The sequence below is a fragment of the Varanus komodoensis genome, unplaced genomic scaffold (assembly GCF_004798865.1).
Source record: "Varanus komodoensis strain SLA01 unplaced genomic scaffold, ASM479886v1 scaffold29_1, whole genome shotgun sequence".
In the NCBI taxonomy this organism is placed as follows: domain Eukaryota; kingdom Metazoa; phylum Chordata; class Lepidosauria; order Squamata; family Varanidae; genus Varanus; species Varanus komodoensis.
This window is the reverse complement of record NW_025335759.1, coordinates 6,305,533-6,331,745: the sequence shown is the minus strand read 5'-3', so window position 1 is coordinate 6,331,745 and position 26,213 is coordinate 6,305,533. Positions and strand designations below refer to the sequence as shown.

Genomic DNA, 26,213 nt, shown 5'->3' with positions numbered 1-26,213 from the left:
TTCCCAGAAGGAATGCAGATGGCAATATTTGGTGCGTGATTTGTTGTTACTTTGAGTTGTTCTTGCTACGTTGCCAGCTTTGAATCTAATTCCAGTTTCCTTGTCTTGCATGACCGACTGTCCTGGACTCTTACCTTAGAAGAGTAGGCAATTTTCTTGAGATGGATGGAAAACAGTTCTTGATGGGCCTACCCTGGTGGCTGGGAGGAGTCATGGATATGGGATCTTGGATATGAGTCTTGTATTCGGGATTTTTCAAAATGGGATCGTCTTCATTGTACATCTATGGGTAATGCCTGGGATGATGCCTTTCCCCTGTGAGCCAACTGAGAGTACCCCGTTCCAGGTGCAGAGCTGACTGGGCCTTTGAAGCTCTCTGGGAGTCCATTTTTCAGAGTGATGGCCCCAGGAAAAGCTTCCATGGGCAGGAGAACTATAAACAGTGAGGCTGCTCCAATAAATCAAAGGTTGCCAGTAGTACCCATCCATCTGCAACACATCTCTGACCGAAAGACACGGCAGGGGTATTATATGCAGGCACCAACATTCTGCCTCACCAGGGTTCTCCTTGTCTCTTTCTCCCATAGCACATGCACGCAGAGACCCCACAGCTCGCCCCTTAACATGGCACACGGTCACTCCTTCCTTTGCTCACTCACTCGCGCTCTCTCTCTCTCTCTGCGCGCGCGTGTGTGTCTTTCAACACGCCCCCATGACTTATCCCTTTACACCCCCCCCCCATGACTTATCCCTTTACAAGCTACATGCAGGGCACACCTGCAGGTTGCTGGTCGGATCAGGTCAGGCTATAGAAAATGAAGGCAATCCCATTTAAAAACCCCAGATACAAGAGGGGCTTATCCACCATTCTTCCAAGCCATCAGGGAAGGCCCATCTGGGGCCTTTTCTCTCCATTGGTGACGCCAACACATTGACTTACATCGGAGTTTGAATTTCCAGCCACTCTGTGCAAGGGGCTTCTGCCCAGGGAAACAGCGTTCCTCGGATGGGTCCTCGTGGCGCTGGCCAGCGGCCACAGCCGCTCTTCCTGCTGCAGGCTGAGCTCCTGCCCTACCTGCAAGCGCCTTAGGAAACCTGAGTTGCTCTTAGTTAACCTTCCCGCTCAGTCAAGCATTTATCTGAACCACTTGGGATTCTTTCTTTTCCTAAGCAAACACCCCACCCACCCAGAAGCAACAAGGCCCATTTCTAAATCCCCCTCCCTTTCTTGCTTAGCTCTTTGCTGTGCACAGATTAAAGAAGGCCTTGAGCCCCCTAGAGAGCGCCACCAGTTGGGCGGCACGAGAACAGAAAGCATGGAGGAACGTGTGCCAACCAGGGCTGGGTCACCTCTGGCGTTTATGGGAGCCCCTCTTGTGCCACCCACTGGGGCCAGATCCCTGCCTTCCACTGCATTCGGCAGCACACGTGGGCCGGTTTCGCCTCAGAAGGAGAAGGGGGAGAGGAGCAGGAGGAGGCCTGGGAATGTGGCACTTTGATGAGAGAAGCAGAGACCAAGAGGAGAGAAGCAGAGATGCTCGGCTTAAGGCCAGGCTCCCAGGATGGGCAGGCAGTCTCTGGGAACAGCTGAACTGCACGGTTGGCAGGAGGAGAGCTGGAGCAGGGGCGTTCTCTGGCACAGACGAGGCGGCCCTGGCTCTTGACCCCATGCGTGTCACCAGCAGCGCAGGGTGGCCCAGTTAGAGGATCCGCATGCAGCAAGGAGGCGTGCCCATTTTCAGAAGACCCTTCCCAAAGAGAAGGGCCCCAGCTATGCTCACAAGGAACATTCCTGGAGGTGAATACTCGATTGGATTCAACAAACCGCTCTGTGCATGCTCTGGGTGCTTTGTGCTGTTGGTCGTTAGAGAATGCTTTGCAAGGAGAAAGTCTGTGGCTTTGGATCTGCTTCAGCTCCTGACAGAGCCAGGGGAGTTTTTCCCATACTGGGGAGCAATCATCGCTCCCCCAGAGCAATTTAGGAGTCATCCCTGAGTAACCTAATTCTTAATGTAAGGTTCTTTTTTCTTTCCCAGGCATGGGATGCTTCTGGGGAGCAGAACAACTGTTCTGGAACATTCCAGGGGTCTTTTCCACCCAGGTGGGCTTCTCTGGAGGCAACACTGCCAGTCCCACCTATGAAGGTGTCTGCACAGGTAAGCGATCGCTCTTCTCCCGAGAGTGGCTTCTGAACTAAGTTGCATTCTTCTGTTATCTGTGAGCGAATGTCACACCATGGGGGGATTTGCATGTGGGTATTTCCCAGTGTGTTGCATGGACCTCTCTCTGTCTTTATTTCTTTTTCATAGAATCCAATTAAATAATTTGGAATTGTCTAGTGCTGAGCTCAGGCAGCTGCAAAGGTGGCATCCGATTTTTTAAATTGCTTTTGCAGTTCAATTTTCTCTAGGCCAAGGGTGCTGAGCCTTTGACTCTTGGAGAAGTTCTCAGTGGCTGCATTCCAGTGGCAGGAAGGGCAAAAGTACCTGACATGCCAGCAATTTGATCTCAAACCTCTTGCTGCCAGGAACTAAGTCACAGGAGACCCATTTCAACCTTTTAGAGTAGCAGGGGAGAGAGACGCAAAAGTCTGGAAAGCATCGCATGCCTAGGGGTTGGGAGGAGGGAAGAGGGGCTGAGGAAGGGTGCAGGGCTGACTGGGGGACCCCAGAGGGCTGGAGTAACACTCCAAGTGGGCTGAACTTGGTCTGCTTGCTTGAGGGTAAGCATCCCTGCATGAGGGGTGCAGCATTTGGATCAAATCCTTAGGGAGAGAAGAGGTGGAATTGTGCACCATGTATCTGGGTGTTTGTGCTTTTAAAAAAGGAGCCACAAGTGTCTGTGTGTGTGTGTGTGTGTGTGTGTGTGTGTGTGTGTGTGTGTGGACTCTATCAGGATTGTGATCAGAGATCACAGCAAAGAGGGAGATGAATCCTTTTCCCCGAACTCCAGACCCAAAGATGATCTCCCCACAAGCTGCTATTCCTACAAAGGGTGGAAACTGCCATTAGTGCCACTTTTGAATTCTCTCCCTCCTCCTGCCAAGAAATGTCGGAAGTGCATCCAGGAAGGAAAGTTGGGCTAGAAATCTAATGTGCTACACTTTAAAATAATCAGGGAGTTAGTTCGGTGTATGGAGTAACCTTCAAAATGGCTACTAAGATTCCATGGGAGTCTTTTCCAAGCTTGTAGCCCCAGGAGGTTAGTGGTCTAAAAATGCCTTTTATCCACAGCTGCCTGACTTGCTGCTGTGGATGATAGGAAACGTAGCATGAGGGCAACTGCAGCTGGCAAAGGCTGTGCTTCATGGAAAAGAGCAGGCAGCCCCCTTCCAGAATGCAAAGATCAACCCCCGGGAGTTGCTCCACCCCGGCTGCAGCTTCTGGGGTCCTCACCAAAGACCCCCCGTGAGAAGCACCCGCAGCTGCAGGAGGGTGCGAAGAGCCCCTCTGCTATGGAGGGGCAGCACCGCCTTCACTGGCGCAGCACATGCTGCTCCATTTCCTTCAGCACATGCTCATGCGTTTATTGATGGCGTTAATCCTCTGTCCTCAACCTGGATCTGTCAGGAATCGGAACAGACGGTTTTGCAGCTTATCTGTAAAAACATTTTGAGTGTGGGTGGAGGGGATTATCTGTCTGCAAGAAATATTATCCGTGTGTGTTGTCTGCATTCTGGGTATTAACACAATGCAGCAGGGGAGGCACGGAGCACCCACTCCCACACTCGGGATGGGCTCCTCGGAAGAAAGCCCAGGAGCTGCCTCAGGCACTGCCTGGCTGCCTGCATTTTCAGGGCCACGAGGGCATTCTTCAGCTTCTAATCCAGTGCTCCACAGACGTTTTGTACTCCGATACCCATCAGCCCTGAGACAGCAGAGCCAGTGCTTAGGAATGGTGGGATCTGAAATCCAAAGCTACTGGAGGTGTGAGGGTTAGGGGAAAATGCCTCCCCGCTCCATTTTCTAAAAATTCCTGGAAATACATTTTTTTCCTTCGGTTAGGTTAGCACCCCAGGTGAGTTGCATTGGGTCTGCCGGGCTGAGGTTCAAGAACCCTGCACTAGGACTAGGGGTGCAAATCAGCATTTGGTGTCAAATACTCAGGGTCAAAAGGTCTTCCCCATCTTTTTTCTGTCTCTTGCCCTGCCTTCACATCTTTAGGTTGGAGGGGGTGATAATATGCATTCAGATTTTGAGTACAGTTACACCCACCCTATTCCAGCATAACGTGGTATGTTTGATATGGTTAATATAGTTTGTTTGAAAAACCTAAATGCTGCCTTAAATGCAAAGCCTTCCCAAGGTGGTAAAAAAAGAAAAAGAAAAAAGAAGCAATGTGATGCCATATCTTTATTTATTTTCTTTTTGCATTTTATGCTGTCAAACTATTCCAACAGGAATCTCTAAGTGACTCATCATGAGGAAGCAAAATTACAAGTATTAAAACAATAAAACCAATGATATATAAAACAACAATTTAACAATTGTTAAATTATTTCAAACTCTGTCAAGTGAAGGGACAACCATATACAGCAACATATTAAAAGCAATTTAAAATCAGTTATTACAATACCTGGAGGAGAAAAATGTTTTCACCTGGCACCAAAAAGAGCAATGTTGGTGCCAGGTGAATTTCTCTTGGGAGCTTTTTCCATAAATGGGGGGCAGACACCAAGAAGGTCCTGCTTCTTTTTTCCATCCGTCACCTCCTTGATGGATGGCTCTTTTAGAAGGTCCTCCTGCCCAGATCTTAATGGGTGGGCAGGTAAATACAGGTGAAGGTGGTCCTTTAGGTGTGTGCATGCAATGGAAACTTCAGCAGTGAATTCCATTGAGTTCATTGAAACATCCTTCCAAGTAAATGTGTATAGGAATGCAGGCTCCACCATCTAATACAGGAGCATTAAAACACCTCTTCAACACAAACTGAAAACTGTGCTTCAGAAACGTTTAAGAGCCTGCAGGCTAAAAATATGCTCCATCCATTGAAAGCTGCCTGAAGCATTTGAGTCTTTCAGTCCCATTTAAAATTTGGGAGCGGGCAGCTGACAAAGCAAGAGCCTTGTGGCAGGATGGGGCAGCCACAGAGATGGCCCCGTGCCCGGTGCCTGTGAACCTGATGGACTTCGCTGCTGGCTGCTCAAGCTGCACTGCCGGGGCTACTGCCTTCGTGTAACATCTTCCCAGGCTGCTTAGGATGGGGGTGGGCAGACCTCAGCTTTGTGGGGAGACAAAAAGCTTTGTTTGTTTAACTCAGTCTAGCCCTGAGAGATCCCCCAGCTGGAGCCTGGTTCACAAGATGTACATGGGAAATGAAAGAACCCCGAGGGCAGGAATTGTTTGAGTAGCAGAACAGAATGGAGCTCACTGTCCTTCCACATCAAGGTCCACTCCTCATTACCCCAAGCTTTCTTCAGATCCACATTACAAATACAGATGCATGTTTGGGAGGTGTGTGTTGTCTATTACAATGGGGAGTGAGAAATCCTTGCTGATCTAGAACAAGCCACCCAGAGCTCTCTCTCCTGCCCTCTCTTGGTTTAGAGGTTCAAGAACTCTATTCGTGTATTTCGTGATGTTTGTATCCTGTCCCCTTCCCTCTCCCGAGGAACCCAAGGTGGCTCACAGGCTCCGCCTGCTCTCCAGTGCACTCGTACAACAGCCCTGCAGGTAGGGTAGGTTAGGCCACGGAGGCAGGGAATGGCCCAAAGTCATGCAGAGAGCTTCATGCCCTCCCTCTGACTGGCTCCATCACTCTCGGCATCCTGGAAAGGAAAAAGAAAACACGTATAAAGGCAGCCACAAACTCCCAAGGCTCTGGGGTGAGACACGCTGTGGTCACTGGTAGCACAGCGTCCCCTTTTGCACCTTCCCACCCTGGAAAATTGCCTTTCTGCTCACCTCCCAACTTAGTCTGCGAATGGGGGGGGGGGGGAATTTGTGGGCAGGAGGCTGTGCCCATTAAGTACGATGATGCTGGGACAGCTGATCAGCCCTGCCGTCGTGTGTCGCCAAGTCATGCCCCGTCCATGACATCCCTGACGAGCTGAACTCAGACTCCCCTGGTTTGGTCTTCCTTGTCCTGCCTTACAGTTGCCCTAGCATGATGGTCTTCACCGGGATTGATTTCATCCAGGACCCCCTGTTCATCCTTCTGTCAGTCCAGGATATTTGCAAAGCTCTCCTCCCTAGCCCCAGCTCCTTTTAAAAACAAGGAGTTACCTCTAATGGTATTTTATTCATATTTCACCCAGTTTAATCACTATAAACCAGAGGAAGGCAACCTTAATCAACTTGTGGGCACAGTGGACCATCTGAGGAACTGCTGTGGATGCCACTACGAAGTGGCCACCATGGGAGGCAAAGGACAGGCCTCTGCCCAAAAGACTCAGAAGGTGATACCTGAGCTTGGATACCTGTGGCAGCAGGTCTTTGGCCTGGCTCTGCAGAAGTGGGGGCTGAGACCCAGCACAAGAAACCCCTTTGATTCGAGGGTCCAATGCCCCTTTTTCCTTTGCTCTCTTCTTTTTCTGGGGGGGGCAGGTGTGCTGCAGAGGAACGGGTTGGCCTGCGGCTGCCCACCATCTTCATTTGATAGGAACATCCCAAACCCCATCTGGGGCCAAGGGGCACCCCTGGTTATGAGGGGGTGGAGGGCTAGAGGCCCTCAGTTTGCTTCCAGGTGATCCCAGATGTTGGTAACAAAATTTCCTGATTATAGACGGGGAAAGGCTGGTGGAGGGGGCACCTGGCAGTGCCAGAAAGGTCTGTAGGGGCACCGTGGGGTGCACCCCCCACCCCCTGTGCTTGAAAGCCATGAGCCAAATCGAGCCTCTGTGCGGCCATTCTGTCGAGATTCCCTCATCCCAAAACTCCTGATCTTGCTCTCCAGGGCGGTGACATCCAGGATGCAAACAGCTGGAACAAAGCCGGGGACTCCAGCCCGGGAAGGGGGCGTTGGTCCTCTGCCCTTCTTCCCCCCACCCTGCCCTACTTCCTGGCACATCCATGAGGAAGTCTCCGTTCCCACGTGCCTGCCCTGCTGGTCTCTCCGTCTGCCAAGGAAACCAGAGGTTTTTCTTTCCACAGAAAGGGTGGCTGCATTTGGCTATCTGGGGCAGCAGTCCTTGTGCTGGCCGGGCCTCCTCTCAGCGGTTGCTTGGTTGGTTGGCTGCAGATAACAGAAACAGTAACAGCCCCCCCCCCATACCCCATGCTGCACTGGGCTAAAACTGCAGCAGAGATGCATCTAATTATAACCATCTCTCCGTTTAACCCTTCCCGAGCCGGGCTGAGAGGCACCGCATTAGAAAGCAGTGCTTGTTTGCTTTTTCAAATCAGACTTGGTGAGTGCAGCGTTCTGTTCTCCTGCCCGCTTTTCCATGGCAGCCTGAGGTAAACAAGGTCGGGAGACCCATTTGGGAAGGTCCGCCGGCTTCGGGGATGCCCAAGGGCCTTTCTGAGCAGGCTGGGGCAGCCATTCAAATCCGCTGCTTCAAGTCCAGCTGCAGCACTGGCACCCAAAAGGTAGATTCTGCGGTGGTGGAATCAGCCAGTGCTTTCTGGGAAACTGTGAGTCACAGGCAACACAAGGTGTTTTCTGCTCGGCCTTACGGGGTCTCTGAGGGGTTTTTCCCTCATCTGCGAGGATGGTTAGGGCTGGCACTGGGGTCTGGCTCGGCTGGGCTGCCGCAGCTGGGGGCTCTTGACGCTCGCACGGCCCTCCTTGAAGCCAGCACCCCCTTTCCAACAATGCAGCCTTTGCACATGCTGAAGGACCCGCAGCCCCAGCTGGGGTGGGCACCCCACACATCAGCCGAGGCCCCCACCCCGGCGGGGGGCTTGCTGCTGGCCAGCCCAGTGATCCCTGCTGCAGCCAGGCCCGCCTTGCTTCTGCGGCTAATTCACTACCCGCCTGCACTGGCAAGAGCTAGGAGAAAGAGAGGCAGGTCTGCCTGCCTGCCCAGGCCAGGTCTCGGGGGCAGAGGGCGAGCGAAGTGGAAGGGAGGCAGGCAAGGAAGCAGTCTCCCTGTGGAGAGGGTCAGCTCCTAAAAATCAGGAATCGGTGGCTCTTGTTACTGCACAAATGGTAAGGGGAAGGCAGCTAGCAGCTGCCCAGGCGGATGCTCAACCCTGATCCCCTGAATCGGCTCCTCAGAGCCCAGAATGACCACAGAGACCCATGGGAGGTTTTCTTCTTCGCCTAACAGCTGTGCTGGCGAGGGAAGGGTTAACTCTCCCCTTCCCCACTTCCACATCTCTCTCTGCAGAGCAACTGAGCTTAGACAATATCTTTCCATTGGTTTGCTGTGATGTTATGTAGGGTGCAGGTTCATGGAGGAAAGTGTTTTGAGATGATAGCCTAGTAACCCTTCCTACATTTGCATATATGGAGAGAAATTAACGCTTGCTACGTTTATGCAGATTTGTCCCCTGTGAGGCCCCCCCCTCCGCCCGGCCAAAAAAGGCGAAGAACATACCGGAGGGGGCGCTTTGCTTTAGCCATGGCGGATCCGGCCCCGGTCCTCGCCCGCTCGTCCTTCGTCCTTCGAGCCGGTGCTGCAGCCGTAAGAGGCCTGCAGTTCCCCTCGGCGGCAGCAGAGGGCGGCCGCGGGAGTCGCAGGCACCAGCCCAGGCGAGCGGGAGCAGCGGCTGCGACTCTCTCCGTGCCGCAGGAGTGCGTGATTTCGTTTCCTCCCTGAGCTTGGTCAGTAGGATTTTTTTGTGGGGACGGCAGTGACTGTGTTGCGCGCACCCGTGCCTTTCGCTGAACTTCTGTAGGATCTGCCCGTAGTAACAATATTAGGGTTCTGCCTGTTCCCGATATTGCAGCATTAAACATTGGAACAATGAAAACATGAATTAAAATGTTCAGAAGCTTACAATACCCATAAAACAACAATAAAATTAAAATTATATAAAGCACCAAAATTGAAATGGCAGTAAAAACAACGTCACCATGGTTAACCTATCATGTGCCCTGCCCACCCTGGTAGATTGTGCCAATTATGTGCCCACCTTGTGGCACCTGAACAGTTTACATCCAGCGGGGGCGGGGGGGGGGCAAAATTTCATGACCATGCCTTCAGCCCTGGTTTCCCTCCACCCTGCAGCTGCCCTTCCCTGCATGCTGGACTTGATTCCTCAGATCGAGGCATCACGTCCTGTGGCCTCCTCATTGTGGTGTGAGGGTGATAGGTTGGCCTGAAGGGAAAATCCTCCAGGGAAAGAAAGGCCTCTTTGGGGAGGGTAATCAGCCACCGGGGAGGCACAGAGGAAAGAGAGGCTCCCCCTGCCTCCCTCTCAGTTGGAGTCCGCCATTGCTTCTGTGGAAATGTGTCAGGTCCAACCACCTCCTCCAGTTCCGGTTGCTGCCAGGACATTGTCCTGATCCATGGCATGACTAAAACCCGCTCAGGCCAGTGAAGAGGATGCACAGAAACATAGAAACAGAGCGAGTCAGAAGGGGTCTCCCGGGCCATCTAGCCTGACCCCCGGCTCCAGCCGGCTCTGCTCACGACATGCCCACCATGCAGCTTCAGTTTGGGCTGTTTATGGTACATCCATCAATATCTTGTAAAGCGCTTGGTTTGTGCCTCATTTTGCCACCCAAAGCACCCCATGATCCATATGCTGCTTATATGGAATCCGTTTTACAGATGGGTCCAAATGCTCAGCCTAGTGCTGAACGCGTGACCTTAAATCTAGAGTGGGCAAGTGGGCCCAAGCCAGAGTTTTCCCTAGAAGCAAAAATGACTGAGACTGTCATGCTTCAGACACATCAAGAGAAGGCAAGACTCCCTGGAGAAGACGATCCTGCTAGGGAAAGTCAAAGGCAGACGACAGAAAGGAAGCCCAAATATCAATGCAACGCCTCAAGGATGCCACAGCCTCGAGAGAACGGCAGGCAGCCCTTTTGGACCATGGACACACTGGGCAATGGAGGATACGAGGCTCACTGCCATGGAAGATAGCGGAAGGGATCCTATCCTGTCCCAAAGGCAGACGTGGGGCTCAGCCCCAACTCATTAAGCAACTCCTTGGGACCCACAGTTTTCAGCACCAAGGCAGTTCCAGCTGCCAAGAAGAAAATGTGTTTATTGTTGAAAATGGGAAGGGTAGAGTACCTTGCCAACCACCAAGAAAGATGTCCAGAGTGCAATGTTGCCCATGGACACCACACTCACTACCCATGCCTTAGAAACAAGAAGTCCCAGGGGGGTTTCCTTCCAGCATACAAGTATGCTTGATCATGAGCATGTCTACTCAGCAGTAAGCAAGAAACCGCTGCATTTCTGCTCGGAGGTAAGCAGGGCAGGCCACAGAAGTAAGCGCTGCAGGACTCTCAGAAGCAAGCAAGGAGCCGTTTTCAGTGCTCAGCAGGGAGAAGCTCTTATCTTCAATCAGCAGCAGGTTAGACATAAGATATTTTCCCAGCCCGGAGAAGCTGATGGTCTGGCTGTGGAAATCTGGTGGCCTGTATTTGGCCTGCTGGCCAGAGGGTTCCCCATGCCTGGTTTACGCAGTGGAGGGGCACTGTTCTGAGTTCAGAACATGGGTGGCCCAGAATGTGGGATTGATTAGCCCCACAAATAATACTTCCACGCGCAGCTTCATATACTTTAAACTCTTTAATCAATGTGGCTGAACTCAACACCCTAAGTATGACAGCACCCCATCATATAGGCTGGGTTTAGAAGTCTGTAGAGTTTATAAAAGAGGTCTGTTGCTTCCTCTCCATTCTGTGTGTGATTTCAAACTATTTAAGTTCAGCCCCATCTGGAAGAAAATATTTTCCTTCAGGTGAAACATATGCAACTCCTTCAGCCTTTGCTTATACAGCTTTTACTTCCATCCTCCTCAGAATCTTTCCCGCTTTCCTCTGGATGCATTCCAAGGCAGAAAGGGAAACTTGTGACTTATCAGATAACCTTGTTCCTCTCTCTCTCTCTCTCCCCCTCTCCCTCTCTCCCTCTCCCTCTCTCTCTCTCTCTGCATCCTCTGTTCCAATTTCCAGGGATGACCGGACATGCTGAGGTAGTCAGAGTGGTGTTTGACCCACAGAAGATCGCCTATGAGGACCTTCTGAAACTTTTCTGGGAGAACCATGATCCAACCCAAGGTAAGCATCAGAGGACGGGGCAGTGTGGGAGATCTGCTTGAATTAGGCTAAACCAACCTTCCCTGTTGTGAAGCCCTCCAGGTGCCTCATCTACAACCAGAGCCTTGTGCCTTGGGGTGCCAGGTAGCCCGTTGGCCCAGGCCTCAAACATACAGGCAGTTTCCAGCTCCAATGTGCTAACACAGATCAGGTATTCATGCCGTTGAATGATGAAACAAGAGCATTAGACAGCCTTGCTGTGTTTAACATACAATGTTACACTGCAAGAAGACAGTTGTTTTCACAATAATGGATGAATTTGCACAGCAAAAGCTAGAAAAGTACTTGCTAAATAGTATTACACTGATTTGTTAAATGTAAACATTTGAATTCTGCTAGTTTTGTAACTCTGTTTGGGCATTTCTTTAATCTATTGGGAGGATGGCAAAGAATAGAAATGGCCCACCCAAGCCTTTCTCAGTCCCTGAGAGAACCTGTTCAAACTTAGAAGATGCAATTCAAACTTCGGGAGGGGGTGAGAAGGCACCTTTTATCTGTTTACTTCTTGGGATGCTATAAAAACCAGTGCTTGTCTGTCATCAAGAGAGCGCTTTCTATTCCATTATTCCCTTTTCTGTCGATGCCTCTCTGAAGTCCATTGGAATAGTTAATGTTAGATACGGTGGGGGGGGGGGGGGCTGGGTGCCACCAAATAATTTGGGGGGTTGGACAGAGGGGGTATGGCTCTCCAGAGGGTCAGTCTGGAACCCTGGCCGGGCTGGATCTGGCCCTCCTGCTTGTGGTTCAACAGCTCTGCAGCTTCAGGACTTGCTCCTTTTGAATTGCCCCAGAAGTCAATGGGAAGCCAGCAAAGCTATCCTGATGCCAACCAAGGGGGCGGGGTCATAGCCCAGTCGCAAACCATGGGCCTTGCATGCGCAGGCTGCCTGATGGGAGGGGCCTTGGCCTGAGGCCCGTGGGCCACTGCCAGGCAGAACGGGGAACCTCCACCTGGATGGGCAAAGAGTCTGCCCTGCTGGTCGGTTCTTTGTGTGCATGAAGGCACCTGATGCAGCCACCCTGTGGAAGCTGAGCAGGTTTGGGGCCGGGCCAGGCTTGGATGAGTACTTGCATGGCATACTTTCCTGCTTTGAGCGATAAAGATAAGGCATGTATGCGCCAGTCTTACATTCCTGTGACGAATACCCTGGAAGAGCTGGACAAGAAGGAAGTAGCACAGCAGCATTTCCCTGAAGCAGTGGGGTGGGCCGGTGTGGCGCTGGTGTCGGCCTGGGACTCCGGAGGTCTGGGCTCCGATCCCCATGATGCTCCCCAGCGGATGCTGGGCCGGACACTGGCTCTCAGACTCACCTACCCCACAGGATAGGATGGAGAGGACTACAGACCCGCCTTGGGTGCCTTCCGAAAGGAAAAAGTGGGGCCGTTGCTGGGAACTGCCTAGGGAGCTCTGGATACTGGGCAACACAGGGATGTTATAAGTAAAATTAAGACGTGAGGGATTCCCGAGCCTGGTAGCCCAGGGTAATTCCGCAAATCCCCTCTCTGAGGAATACTCCCCTTTAATGCGGCAACTTTGTAATCTGGCCTTCCTGCTTTCGAAATGGCTTCCAGCTCTCTGCTGGAGCACAGGGCCCGGAATGGTGCGTGTCGGGGGCCTTGCCGAGGTGGGAGGGGATCCGAGGGCAATCGGGATTTCAGTCTCCCCCCTCCTTTCCTTTTTTAATAACCAGGAGTGGGGGGGGGGCGCGAAGGCCTGCTTGAAACCCGCCTCACGTCAGCGCTGAGCGACAGTGGGGGAGGGTCGGGGCCTGGGGAAGGCTGAGTGCCTTTTTTTTTTTTTTTTTGTAATGAAGTGTAATTTTAATAAGGAGATTAGCATTCTCTGTGTGTCACCGGCAGGGCACTCCTCCGGGCTGGTAATTGCGTGTTTGCATTTTAATGAGTAAAGTGTGTCGGCGTGGATGACATTTCAGGGGGAGGGGAGGTGGCGAGGGGGTGAGGAGGAAGGCGCTGGGCTTGGGCTGAGCACGGGCGGACGGGCCGTGCAGCTTGGAGGGGTTGCCCCCTCTCCCCCCACGCCTGCTCCGTCACTGCCCCGAACGGTGATTCAGCACAACTCGGACCTGGGTGGCAGCCCGCTCCCAGCAGCAGCCTGGGGAGACGCAAGCCGCACATGCAGCACACCCGCATTTGGGCTGCCCGAAAACCCCTCCCTTGAACTGTTTCGCATAATGAATCTCGAAGGAAGGGATGTATTTCTCCCAGCCCGTTGGGCTGCTTTGCAGAGCTGTCCCCTGAGCTGATTAGCGAGCTCCTGCCGTCCTGGACGGCCTTCCCGCCCTGGTGCACTCTTGATGCTGATGGGCTGCAGCACCTGACACCTCCAGCCAATATGCCTGCCCTGGCTGGGGATGGTGGGGGCTGTGGGCCAGGGCCTCTGGAGGACCCGGGGAGAACAGTGCATGATATCACTATCCACAGCAGCCTCCTGGAGCGTCCTCCGGATGTTTGGGCTGCAGCGCTTCTCTGGAAAGGGCCAACAGGAGAACCCACCACTCCACCTGGAGCAAACCAGGTTGGGAGAGCCCAGATGCACAGCTACGGGTGCCAGCGTCTTGGCCGCCCTTCCTCCTGTAGCTGTGTCATTAATGGTGACGAGCTCTGCAGTATTTAGGGCTGATAAAATTTCTTTCCCTGTCCCAAATAAGTCAGAGTCAATGGCAGAACAGGTGGAAGTGCAGCTTTTGCTCCTGCTTGTTGATGGGCAAGAGAATCGTGTGATCCTTGGTGAAGGTGTGTTCCTGTTATAATCCATGAAGTTTTGAAAGACACAGAGTGGAAATTCAAGGCCCTGGGTTTGCCAGGAGAAGCCTTATTAACCGGGGTCCCCAGTGCAAAACCCACAAAGCTCAGGACTAGCTTCACCTTTGCAATGGGATGGAGTTATTTCTCCATTCTCTTGAATAGGGAAGGGAAAATGCTGCCCCATTGAAACCCCATGGAGCTGCTTCCAGTCAGTGTGGTTAAAACAGGGTTAGATGGACCAATGCTCAGATGCTGTATCAGCTTCCTACATTTCTGTGTTGTAGGTACGTAACATAATTTTGGCACTGTGCATTTTAGAAGGTTTATTAGTGATGGTTATTTTGTATAAATTGCTGAAGAGAAGGAATTCTGGATTTCTTGGTGTAATGCTGAGGTTCTGTTGGATAGTACATTGTTGCTGAAATGATCTAGTTTTATTCCTGGACTCTTAAGAAGGATTGAGCAGGTTTATGAACTGTGTGTCTTGCTATTTTGGAAAATATTAGCCTTTATTTCAACACTTGTTGAGACACTTCAGGCTTTTATTTCCTCAGGAAGGAAAAGTAGGAAATAAATAGGAAAATGTAATGGAATTGGTCTAGTCCCCCTTTTACAGTCATCTAGGCATTCATGACTATTCCCTGTGACAGCAGACTCCACCAATGAACTATAGGTTGTGCGAAACACCTTCAACTCATTCCACTGGATGGCCTGAATTCTGGATTTATAGGAGACGGCTAACAACTCCCCTGCTCACTGTGCCTGTTCCACGCTCCATTTTGCAGGCCGTGATCTTCTCTCCCCTCTTGCCCTTATTGGCCTGCAGCCTGCTGCTTCCCCGGTGCATCGCACCACAGGTGCTTCTGGGGAAGGGGACACCGTGCTCCTCCTGTGCATTCAGAAGGTCTTGGGGTCAGTCCCCAGTATCTCCTTCTCGTACTTCTGGAGAGCTGCTGCCAGCCAGAGTTGACTATGCTGCCCTAAATGAGCCAAGGTTCTAACTTTATGAGAGGCAGCTTCCTGTGTTCAGCCAGGCCCTGGGAGCATTGGCCTCTCCAGTGCCACAACCCGATAGAGTTCTCTTCACCACCTGTGCCCAATTCTCCCTGTTTCAGAAGAAGAGCCTACAGTATATTCCCATTGCACAGACGCAGGACCTGCTGGGCTGACAAGTCACACAGTGAGTGTGTTGAGATTTGTCATGCCTACGTGATGAGTGTCCGATCCCACGAGAGGAACAGCAGTCACTGGCTCAGGGTTGGGAGTAAGAAGGCAGCCCGGAAAAGTGGGTTTATGCATACTTTGGGCAGGCCGCTGGTTGATCGCTGGGGAAGGACCGTAGCACAGGGCACAGTTTGTGGGCAGAAGCTCCTAGTTCAAAAGGACTGCCAATTTCTTACCTATGCATTTGCCTGGAAGGGGTGGCACCTCCTCCGAGCTCTGATGGGTAGCCCATTCCACAGAGGAGAGAGGTTTTCATCCAGCCATCAAGAAACCATCTTCAAACCATTCGCTCACACTGAGGAACTGTCAACTTGACCTGCGAGAGTGAGGTGTGCTGTTTTCTGCAGTGAGAAGTTTGTCCAGGAAAGAAGCTTTGGATTTCCATAGTGATCTAAAAGATGTCTAGGTTATGGTGGGTGCGCAGCCCTCAAAGGATGAAGAGCCAGTGGGAAAACGGCCTCTTTTGGCACGGTCTTGTTTCCTTGGGTGACTTCTTTGATGTCCTGTCCTCAGGCTCTCATCTCACTGTGCAGGAAATACTGCTGTGAGGAATCCATCCATGGTCAGAGAGGTAAACAGTTATATGGAGAGGTAAAGTTACTTTCTGCAGAGTTAAATGTGTGGTCCACAAACCTAATATTGCTTTGTTGCTTGTTCTTACACTAAGCAATGATGGTCCACAGGTCTGACTCAGCAGAAAGTCTCAAATACTTTCCTGTCACCTGTTCCCTGATTTTGCAATGAGACACTGACACAGGGAGAACAGAGAGTTTCTTGCTCAAATGACCTGGACGTGGGGTGCAACCTGGGGAGCTGCCCAACTGGCTCCCTGTGAGGGCTTCTCCTGTCTTGTGGGCATGAAGTTTTGTGCCATTTATGCTGGGCTTGACTGTCACAATCTCAGCAAGCGAAAGCTCCCGGAGCTTCTTGCATTCAGGTGGGGGAACTGAGCAACCCGGTTCAACAGATGTTATCAACATAGGTGGGTCTGGGTGTTGATGCTGAAGCGTTGTTCCCATAATAACCACTGCTGCGGCGACTCGATTTCTTCCAAGGCATGAAACAACATGAAGACGTTGGCACACAGTATCGGTCCGTCATCTACACCATTGGCGCAGAACAGCTGGAATCTGCTCTGAGATCAAAGGAAAAATACCAACAGGTACAGGAGAGAGGTGGGCTTGTGAGCAGGGGCGGAGGATCTGTCCGTGTGATGCTTCCTCATGCCATCGGTCCGGTTAGTTCAGGGGTGCGGAACTTCAGTTGCGCAGGCCAAATAATGAATTTGTCCTTGCTCCTTTGCCTTTGATCTCTGCCACCCCTCAGACGTCCCCAATAGCTTCTCCAAGACTGAATGTGGTCCTTCGCTGAGAGAAGTGCCACACCCCTGATTTCACTCTTCCTTTTCAACATTTTGTTTATTTATTTCCCACCATTTTTCCTGCAAGGCATCCAAAGTGACATCCCTGGTCCTTCCCTCCTCCACCCGATCCTTCCAACAGCCCCGTGTGGTCAGCTGGACCGACAGTCAGTAACTGGGCCAAAGAGCTTCATAGCGAAGTGGGGACTAGAACCCAGATCTTCCAAGTCCCGGTCTAAATTCTAACCACACTGGCAGCAACTCTCCAAGATCTCAGGCAGGGCCGAACACAAGCTGTTCAGCATGCATGCCCCACTGTTGAAGCTACGTAGTTGTTTCTGAGTCCAGTGTAAATTAACAAACCTGATTGCTAGTAGTTGTTTCTATAACTAGGGAAAGCAAGAGATTTTTCTAAACAAATGGCATTCCCAAGCCAATAAGCAAATTGGGATGGATTTGCATGCTAAAATTCCCGCTTTTCCAAATTTTGTGGTTGCATTCTTTATTCACAAAAAGCGTTCACAGGGGGAAAGTGTACACATCATTTACATTAAATGTGCATGCTAGAGAAAGGTGTGTACATCATTGGTGTGATGCAAGGCAATGTATATTACTGACAGCAACAAGATCAGAGCAGTACTGCCTTTATCTTCCATGCTGGCGGCTCCTGGGAGCATTTGGGTGGCTTTTGTGAGAAAGTGGGCACAGGTCTGGATGGATGTTTGCTTTGCGTCTCTTCTTAACTTGGAATCCCCTCCATCTCTGCCATCTTTCTGTTGGTGGAGCAAGCAGAAGCCGTTTCTGCTCTGGGAAATGGGAGTTCAGCAGTTTTCTTTCACTGTTGGCCTGGCTTGCAGTCTTTCATTTTTAATCATCTTTACAATGTTGTCATAGGAGGCTTAGTTTGCAAAGCATTGTGGAGAGGCTGTGTTGAAAGGCAGTCTAGCAATCCCTTCAATAAAACTGCCCCAAGACAAGCCACAGCTTCACGCTCCGAATGGTGAAACGTCTTCCTTACCTGGGACGCTGACGTGGCTCCTTGGCCCCATGGAGGAAGACAGATGCACCTGTGCACAGGGAAAGAGGGCTTGCACATGCACAGACACATGCATGAACACGACAACGCATGCGTGTGAAGATCACAAGCACTGGCAACAGAGAGACAGAGAAAGAGACAGAGAGAGGCTTGAAGGAGGCTGCATTTTGATTCCGTTCCCTCTGGTCCAGTCAGGCCTGCCCCTTAAGCCACGCTCCATCACAAAGGCAAGCAGGGTGAATATAGATAATTGCTCCTTCAAGGCCATGCATGTACTTTGGGATGGAAAAAGGGGATTGTGGTGGGGGGAGGGGAGGGGATGTGTCGGTTTCCTTGGCAACTTACCATCCCAGCAATTGGCAGCTAGGGAGCAAAGGTCATTGGCAACGACAGGTGCAGCATTTCTCCACCCCCCCCCTTTCGGAATGATTCATTGCCGTAAGCGGTTTGCCCCCACCGCCCTCACAGGGACAATTAAGGGCAGCCTGGCTTAAAATGGGCACGTGCCGGGCAGACGACCTCGTGCGTCTGGGGAGGACACCGTGGGGGTGGCTGAGCCAAGCCGCTCGGTGCCCAAGGGCGGCCGGGGGGGCCCCAAGCAGCCTGCCCCTTCTTGTGGGAGCACTGAGAGCAGGCCTGGGCTGAGGCTGCCATCTCCCACCCAGCCCCATGTCCCTTGATGCCCCTGCGGTGGAACCTGCGCTTTGAACGGAAGGACGAGTTGGAGAGGCCCAGCTTAGCCCTGTCACTCATTAACCGAAGTGCGTGTGATCTGCAGTTGCTGGTTGAAAGCAGCACTTTGACCTTCCTGCTCCTGCTTCCCTTGCCTTCTCCTCCTGCACCCCGTCTATGAACCACTGAGAGAGAGCGCGCCAGACGAGCGAAGGGCCCTGCTCCATCCCCCTACTCTGTTCATGCAAACGGGCGGCAACAGAGGAGGGGGAGGAGGGCCAGGCGGCACCGGGACCGACCGGAGTCCACCTGCCTAGGAATGCCAGCCTTGGCCCAGCCCCAGCGCTCTGCTTACATTCCGTCTTATTCCGCAGCGCTGCACACGTGCACGCTCACACGCATGCCTTTGCACGAGCACTAAATAAGTGATCACACCCACACACAAAAAGTGGCCCTCACACAGGTTACACAGGAACCGCATGCACCAAACATGTCATCTAGTTTGACACTCTGCAGAGACTGGGGGAGGACGTGGTATGTGCAGGTATGCGTGTGAGCACGCAGGTTTGCAGTGTTGTTGAATAAGACGGGATGTGTATTCCTTTTGATGCAAAAGGCAGGCAGGCAGGCAGGAAAGCAAGAAAGCAAAGCAAAAAAGCAAAGCGAAGCATGGGATTATGGTAACTGTCCCAAAATCTGGTATCCTGAGAAATATACTCTATATTTTGGCCCTGTCCATTCCCCATACTAAGTGACTTCCTAGGCAGTTCCTCTCATGTGGTTTCTTTTCCTGATGAACTGCAGGGTCCGTTTGTCAAAGACACTCTGTTACCTGCCAGCCAGTGTTGCACCTGGAACTGCACCAGGACTTCAGACCGCCGGGCCAAGCATCTGTAGCAGCTCCTCCATACTGAGGAGCTGCAAGTAGCTGTCCCAGCCATTCATGAGCCAGCAACTCTGCCGCTCGTAGCAGAATACGTATCTCCTGTTTTCGCCGGTCCGTAGGGTGTTTTGGCCATGTGGCAGCATAGCTGAGATCAGAATCCGTCTTGGGGATCCCAGGTGACCTATGGGTGGGCTTGTTTCCAACAGTCCATTAGACATGCTAAGATATTCCCCACCAAGGAGAAAAATATTCAGAAGCCCTGGTCCCAGAGGGCAGAGGGACAGTGTGCTGCCTCTAGGAACAATATGTTATTTATATATTCTGCTCCTCCGCGGAGCCTAAATACCAGGCGCTTGCTCCCTGCTCCTTGGAGGGGCCCCTGGAGCTTAGCTCATCCAAGGCCTGCAAGCGACAGAAGAAATATCTTAGCATTTATTAAGAGCTTCAGGGGAGGCCATGCCTCCTTGCTGTCCAGGTCCTCTTGTCTCAGTAGTTCAGTGGCGTTGTCTTTTCCGGTTGGAAGACCTTCCCTTCCTTGTTCAGAGGATCAGATTGAAAGAAGAACTGGGACAAAACTGTACTTTCCAAATGTGGTGCTTTATGTTCAACTACAGGACAGAACTCTGCCAAATTGGCACTCCAAAATCTGTGAACTTGGAAGTAAATCCGAATTGAAATGCTTGGCTACCAAACAGATGTTTACTGAACGCCATCCAGACAAACAACTCAGGCAGCCTCTTCCGGGTTTTGCTCACGCCACTCTGCCCCTGTTCCCCCGGTGGTCAGAATTCCAAGTTGCAGAGCATCCAAATCAACTACCTTGGAATGCAAATAGCGAAAGAAAAACCAAGGAAACGCAAGAAGGCAGGAGCTTGGCTGCTAGTCTGAATTTCTGAAATCAGGCTTTATGTCTTGAACAGGTCCAGGAAGATGGGAGGGGAGTTTTTACTTCCTATTTACTTAAACCATTTCCAAACCACCCTTCTACTTAATGAGCGTTCATGGCAGTATCTGATAAAACCAATAGATGAATTCTGGACAAAGCTATGGAGGCAGGACATGGGGAAACGATCTAAATTCAAGGGCAGTTTCAACCTGTAACAAAACAGATTGGCAGAACGATACCGATCTGCGGGGTCTAAAGGCCATAACCAAGGAGACCTCTAACCTCCTGAAGAACTCTCCCACTGACCCAAGCAGTGTTGCTGTCATGATGGCTGAGAAGTGAGGTCAGTTTTGGGAATGTCCCCTGTTCTTAGGGCTGGAGGGTTGCAGGCCAAAGAGGTGGCGTTGGCCTGTGCCCAGTTAGTCCTAGCACCCTCAGCCAGGCTTCCCCAGCCTGGCATCCAAGACTTGAAGGGACCTCTGCAAAGTGCCCTCCCCTGGGGGACTCCTCCCACCACCTTATACGCGTCTTCACTTGCATGCGTGCGTGCATGCATCCAGGATCATGGGTCATACTGGCCAGGAATGGTGGGAATTGCAGTCCAACGCATCTGGAGGGCACTGGGCTAGGCCAGGCTGTTCTAAACCAATGGGGAAAATCTGAAAGGAAAGGAAAGCTGCCACGCTCGCTCACCCCTCTGCATTCACTCTATCGCAAGCCCGCATGCCATGCCCCCTCTTGCTCTCGCTCGCTCGCTGGAATCCGACTGCCGCTGCTCTTTTGCTGCCACGGATTCTCTGCCAGCGCCAGGCCCAGCTGGGTTCCAGTTAATTAACTGTGTTGTCTTATCGGCTCTCTTGCCTTGCATGCGGCGCCTGTGCTGCATGTGAATTAACCCTGCCCATGATAAGCCCCGTTGCTCTGAGCCCTGGAGAGCCGCCTGCCTTCTCTTGCAGATTCCGCCTCTCCGCACACTCTCCATCGCACCAGAAGGTGTGCAAGCATGTTTCCTTGGGCTGGGAGGCCTCCAGAGTGGGCAGAGACGCCTTTCAAAGGGGGCAGCCTCCCCAGCTGCAGCTAAAGGGACGGCTTAAGAGCGCCATCGCTTTAGTTCCTCTGTCCCCACATTTCTCCCGGGTTGAATCCCACCCTCCAGTCAACCAACCGCCAGACCCTTTTTGCTGCTTGCAACCCACCGGGCGCAGATCTCCAGGGGAAGCCGCGTCTGCACATGTCTGCCTGCTCGTTCTTTACTTGGATCCCAAAGTGCGGCTTTGTCTTGAAGCCCAAAGCTCGCCTCTGCCGTGTGCTGCCTTCTTGTCTCTGAGCCTCATGGGTCTGCCTGGTGTGAGAGGCGTGTCAGAGCAGAAAACTGGATTCAACAGAGTGGTATTGTGGTGTGGGGTTCCAGCCCCCCATATCTCCCTCATACTTAGGTTCTGCCTTTCTCCGAGTCTCCCCGTTTTGCCTTCTGGGAAAAGCGTGCTTTGTGAGTGCCCGTCCCCACACTGGGGTCTATTTCCAGCTCAGGGAGAATGATTTAGGAAGAGGAACTGAGCAAGAGAAAGGGCGAAATCCCCGCTGCCGCAATAACTAATTTATTTACTAATTATTATTTATTCATTTGACGTATGAGTCACCCAGTAGCTGAAGCTCCCGGGGCAACATGCATAATAAAACAAATAGAAGAATGGATGAGAGCACACACCAGCGGCACAATCCTACCACCCCGGGTCAGAGTGACAGAGTGGCACTTCTGAACTTGGAGGTGTCTGTTCCTCCTGTCACGGAGCAAGGTGGCCGGCTCCCGTGCTCCTTGCGCTGGGCATTTTCTGTAGATGGCCGCCCAGGGGGAGGGAGAAAGAAAGGACCACCTCTGGAAACCAGCGGAGGGCTTTGGTCCAGGCTGCTTGCTTCCCCATCCCTTGCCGTGCTTCCCTTCACCCTCCACAGCCCAGCTGAGACCGTGTGGGCTGCATGCGTCTGGCTTTGCTGCCTGCAAGAGGGAAGCAAGGGAGCTCAGCCTGTGGACTCAGAAGACCGAGGTCGGAGGTCCTCAGGGCTTAGACTCAGGAGAGACTTCTCTCCTCTCAGATGCTATTGGGAGCAATTATTAGTAGTACCTTATTCCTTCACTGCCTTATCAATAAAACTCTCCAGACAATTCTCAACCACTCATAGAACTGCAAGCAGCAAATCATAAAATAAGACAACAAAAATTCAGTACACCAAATGTAAAAGAATGTAAACAGCTGGAAAAGGTTTCATAGAATCCTGGAGTAGTAGAGGTGGAAGGGGCCAAGAAGGTCATGTGTTTGTTTCCTTACAAATAACTGGGCATGTTAAAAAGACAACTGATATAAATGTTCCATCATGTGCCATTACAAACACCATTAAATGCCCGGTAGAGGGCAAGCTTAGCCCTGCACTTAGACAATAACAGTGCTGGTACCATGTGGGCCTCCGTGGGGAGCTCATTCCATAGTTGGGGGCCACCACTGAGAAGGCCCCCACCTTCTGCATCTCCTGATGACAATGCAACCAAGTCTGCCAGCTCATGGTCACTAACCTAGGATTACAGCCTGTTGAACTCAGTGGAAGCTACTTTTGAGGAGACATGGGCAGGAGTGCAGTGAGAAACCTCAAGAGATCAGTCATGAAACTCCTGTAGTAAGTCTTCTGGATCAAGGGTGCCTCCGAATGAACAGCTCCTAGTGCTGCCAGTCAAAAGGGACTCTGCAGCTCTCCTGTTTTCCTCCTCATCAGATTTTTATGGTTATCAACTAAACAAAGAATCAGAGAGCAAGCCCAGGAGAACTACAAGTAGAAAACAGTGTGGCCTGGGCCCACCATAACATCCCATGAACAAGGCTGGGTGTTTGTACAACCAAAGCCTCATCTGGAAGCATCGCGAGCCTGGAATGTAGTCTGAATGGCAATAGGATAAAGGGAATCTGTGACCACCCCGTGGCATTGGAGTTCCGGGCAGGGCGGATTTGGAACCCAGGACCATCTGAGCAGCAAGACGACCTCCTTTCGCACAGAGCTACTCCTCCCATTCCTTTGCTTCTACATCTGCTCCTCGGGAGCGCAGAAGATCATATGGGCTGCCCAGTGGGGTTCAGTAACAGCCAGATGAAGAACTGCAGAGGGAAGGCGGCAGGATGGAGGGGGGGCTCTTGGTGGCCCCCATGTGGCCATTTTAGGGCACAGCAGCCCTTCTCAGTGTGGTCCTATTAGGTGGCTTTGAGCCTGAAGAAATATGGGAAACAGCAACCTTGGTTTAGGGGGGGTCTCTTATTTTTTATTATTTATTTAAAGTTTTTATATGCCGTCCCATTGCTAAAAGTCTCTGGACGGCTTCTTTGCTCTTGCTTTTTCCTCAAAGTTGGCCTCCACTGAAGCCAGATGCTTGTGTGCATCCCAGGCAGAAAGTGGGGCAAGACCTTGAGAGCTTTTCCCTGCTCCTGAATGGACTTGATGTTCAGGAATGGGAATCTCCACCACTCTGTAATGCCTGCATTACATGCATTTGCCAGCTTTCCAATGACCGTGCACCCCCTTCCTTGCTGCACAGTCATAGCCCCGGGAAAGAGCCTGGGCTTTGCTGCAGAAGTCGCCCAGTCCCGGCATCTGCAGATAGGGCTGGAAAAACACTGCCTACAATCCTGGAGAGTCTGCCACTGTCTGCCACTGTGGACAAAGCTGGGCCAGATGACCCAATGGCCTGCTTCAGCATAAGGCGGCATCTTCCGTTATTGTTGCATAGGGCAGCAAGACATGTCGGGTGGTATACAATGCAAGGACAGCCCTGGAGGATCAGAGCAAAGGTCAGGCTGCCTTGAATTCTGCTTCCCACCAGGGCTGGTCAAGGAGCCCTGGCTGGTCCACAAGCAAGGTATAAATAAGGGTGGGTTAACGCAACAGCTACAGCGATGCTGAATTTGCACTGCATTTTGGCATTGAAATCTGTACATTGTTGGTTCACAGTGCAGTTTTCCCCAAGTAAAAGAAAGAATCCCCATGCATATATTTTAGAAGAAATCACCCAGATGGAATGTATTTCAAAAACATGTAGATTTCAAAACCTTTATTAGCAAGTTGCTTGCAAAATGTGTTTTTAAAAGTGCATGCAAGCATTCAAAAATGCAAACAGAAATGATGTTTTTACATTGTATGCTAAAATGTGTATGCTAAAAATGCACAAAATATGTGTATTTCTACTCGTACAATACATACAAAATGCCTACATTGTTTTAAAATTGCTTTAAATGTGCAAAAAATGTGTTTTTAACAAACCGTGCACGTTTTTTTAAAGTGCACACAACAGTATGCAGGAAAAGACACACAAATTTGTGTGTGGGCAAATGCAAATGGAATAGATGTAAAAGTGGGGCAGGGAGGAGGGGTGGAATTATGCTTCGCTTCCTGAGCACGGTGCATCCTTCTCAGACCCCCTCCTTGCTCACTGCCCGCCTGTTTCCAGGCCTACCCTCCCAACCATGAGGGCCACGATGCCTGGGATGTTGAAGTCCCGTCCCCCAGTACCATATTTCCAACGACAGCTGGATGCCTCGAACGGGGGAGGATGGCTAGAGACAAACTGCTGTTCAGATAAAGAGCCTGAGGAGAGTTTATATTGCAGAGTTTGCATCTTGCTTTTGCTCTTCTGCTAGAAATATTAACTCGCCTCTTCCTTTCTCTTTAAAAATGTCACCCCTTGGCAGGAATTGTCTAAGAAGCAGCTGGGACCAATAACCACAGAGATCCTGGAGGCCAAGGAGTTCTACTGTGCTGAAGATTATCACCAGCAATACCTGCACAAGAACCAGAGTGCCTGTTCCAGCCTGAGAGGCACTGGAGTTCCCTACCCCTCTGGCAAATGAGCTCCCCCAAAGGAGTGCTCTTGGGAGCCATGGTAATCATAACCCTTGAGCAGTTTCCATGGAAACCAGAGCAGCCTAGCATCTTCTTAATTCAACGGTAATTTAGCAACTGGACCCTTTGTTTCCTTTTATTGTGTTTGTGGGACACTATGAGATTTGGGGACAGGCAAAAATGGGCAGCCTGTGAGAAGACCTTCCTGTACTTTATATACAGGTATGGAGATGACAGAGAGACCAGTTTCCATTTAGGGCTGTTGCCTGGTATTGCCCAGAGAGGCACTGAGATACGCAAGGGATACGCATCTTTGTTGCAGCCCCTTAGCTGCCTTACAGGAAAGAATGGAGATGCCCGTATTTTCCCGTCTAGTATTGGCTTGCTCATGCTTTCTTCTGCAACATTCCTGTTGGGGCACTGGCTAAAAGAGAGGATATTTGGAAATATGAAAAATTGTTCTTTTGACCTTGTGAAGGATTTTTTGCATCGGTGGTCTGTGCTGAAAGCCAAGACTGTGTTTTCTCCCCAGCCCACAGTCCAACTTCGGAAGAGTTAAAGGAACAGGGCAGCTCCTCTAGAAGATAACTCTTCACCAGACGGCAGCAATGAGTGAGCAGAATGGGTCTCTTTCTCTCCTTCTCTTATTCCTCAGAGCAGGCGTGGGACGCGCCACTATGGCCCTGATGAGTTTCGTTGTTTGTTTCACAGACCTGTTGGGTTCCCTGTTTTCACCACAGCCGCCATCCTCACCACCTCAACCTTGGTTCTCAGCATTTGGCCCCACGGCCACTTAGAATCATAGAATAGTAGAACTGGAAGGGGCCATGAAGGCCACCGGGTCCACCCCACTGCTGTGGCACGACCCCACGTGGCACCATCCCACTCGGATGGCTGTGCAGTTCCTTCTTGAATGTCTCCGGTGTGGGAGAGCCCCCCACCTCTCTGGGCAGCTGGTCCCACCGTCGTGTTGCTCTGACAGTGAGGCAGCGCTTCCTGATGTCCAGCCTGAATCCGGGTTGTCCAGGGCAGCAGGATGCAGGCTCCCATCCCACCACAGTTGCCCCCGTCTGCTTTACTGTCCTCAGGACCAAGCCGTGGCAGGACGTGTCGCACCCACTGAGCGCTCACTGGCTGCACTCTGCCCTTAACTGATTGGCCAGGGGCTCATTTATATGAGTGCTCGATCATCAAGGAAGACTCAGTGTGACTCTCAGACTGTGTCTCAGTTATGAGCCACCATTTTGCTTTAAATACTGGCAACTTGGATTGCAGTCTCCACCGTTGCCTTAACCTAAGGTCTGACAAATGAAGTGCCTGACTTTCTCCACTACTAATTCCA

At 51.5% G+C, this 26,213-nt stretch overlaps 1 protein-coding gene across 1 annotated transcript; it reads left to right on the top strand.

Moving 5' to 3' along the window:
* On the top strand, positions 1-24,955 carry LOC123026106 (mitochondrial peptide methionine sulfoxide reductase-like). Its single transcript, XM_044435384.1, has 5 exons — positions 1-31; positions 2,037-2,156; positions 11,020-11,124; positions 16,209-16,315; positions 24,721-24,955. The coding sequence occupies exons 1-5, from the start codon at positions 13-15 to the stop codon at positions 24,877-24,879; spliced, it is 510 nt and encodes a 169-aa protein (XP_044291319.1). The 5' UTR covers positions 1-12; the 3' UTR covers positions 24,880-24,955.
* Positions 24,956-26,213: the final 1,258 nt, after the last annotated feature.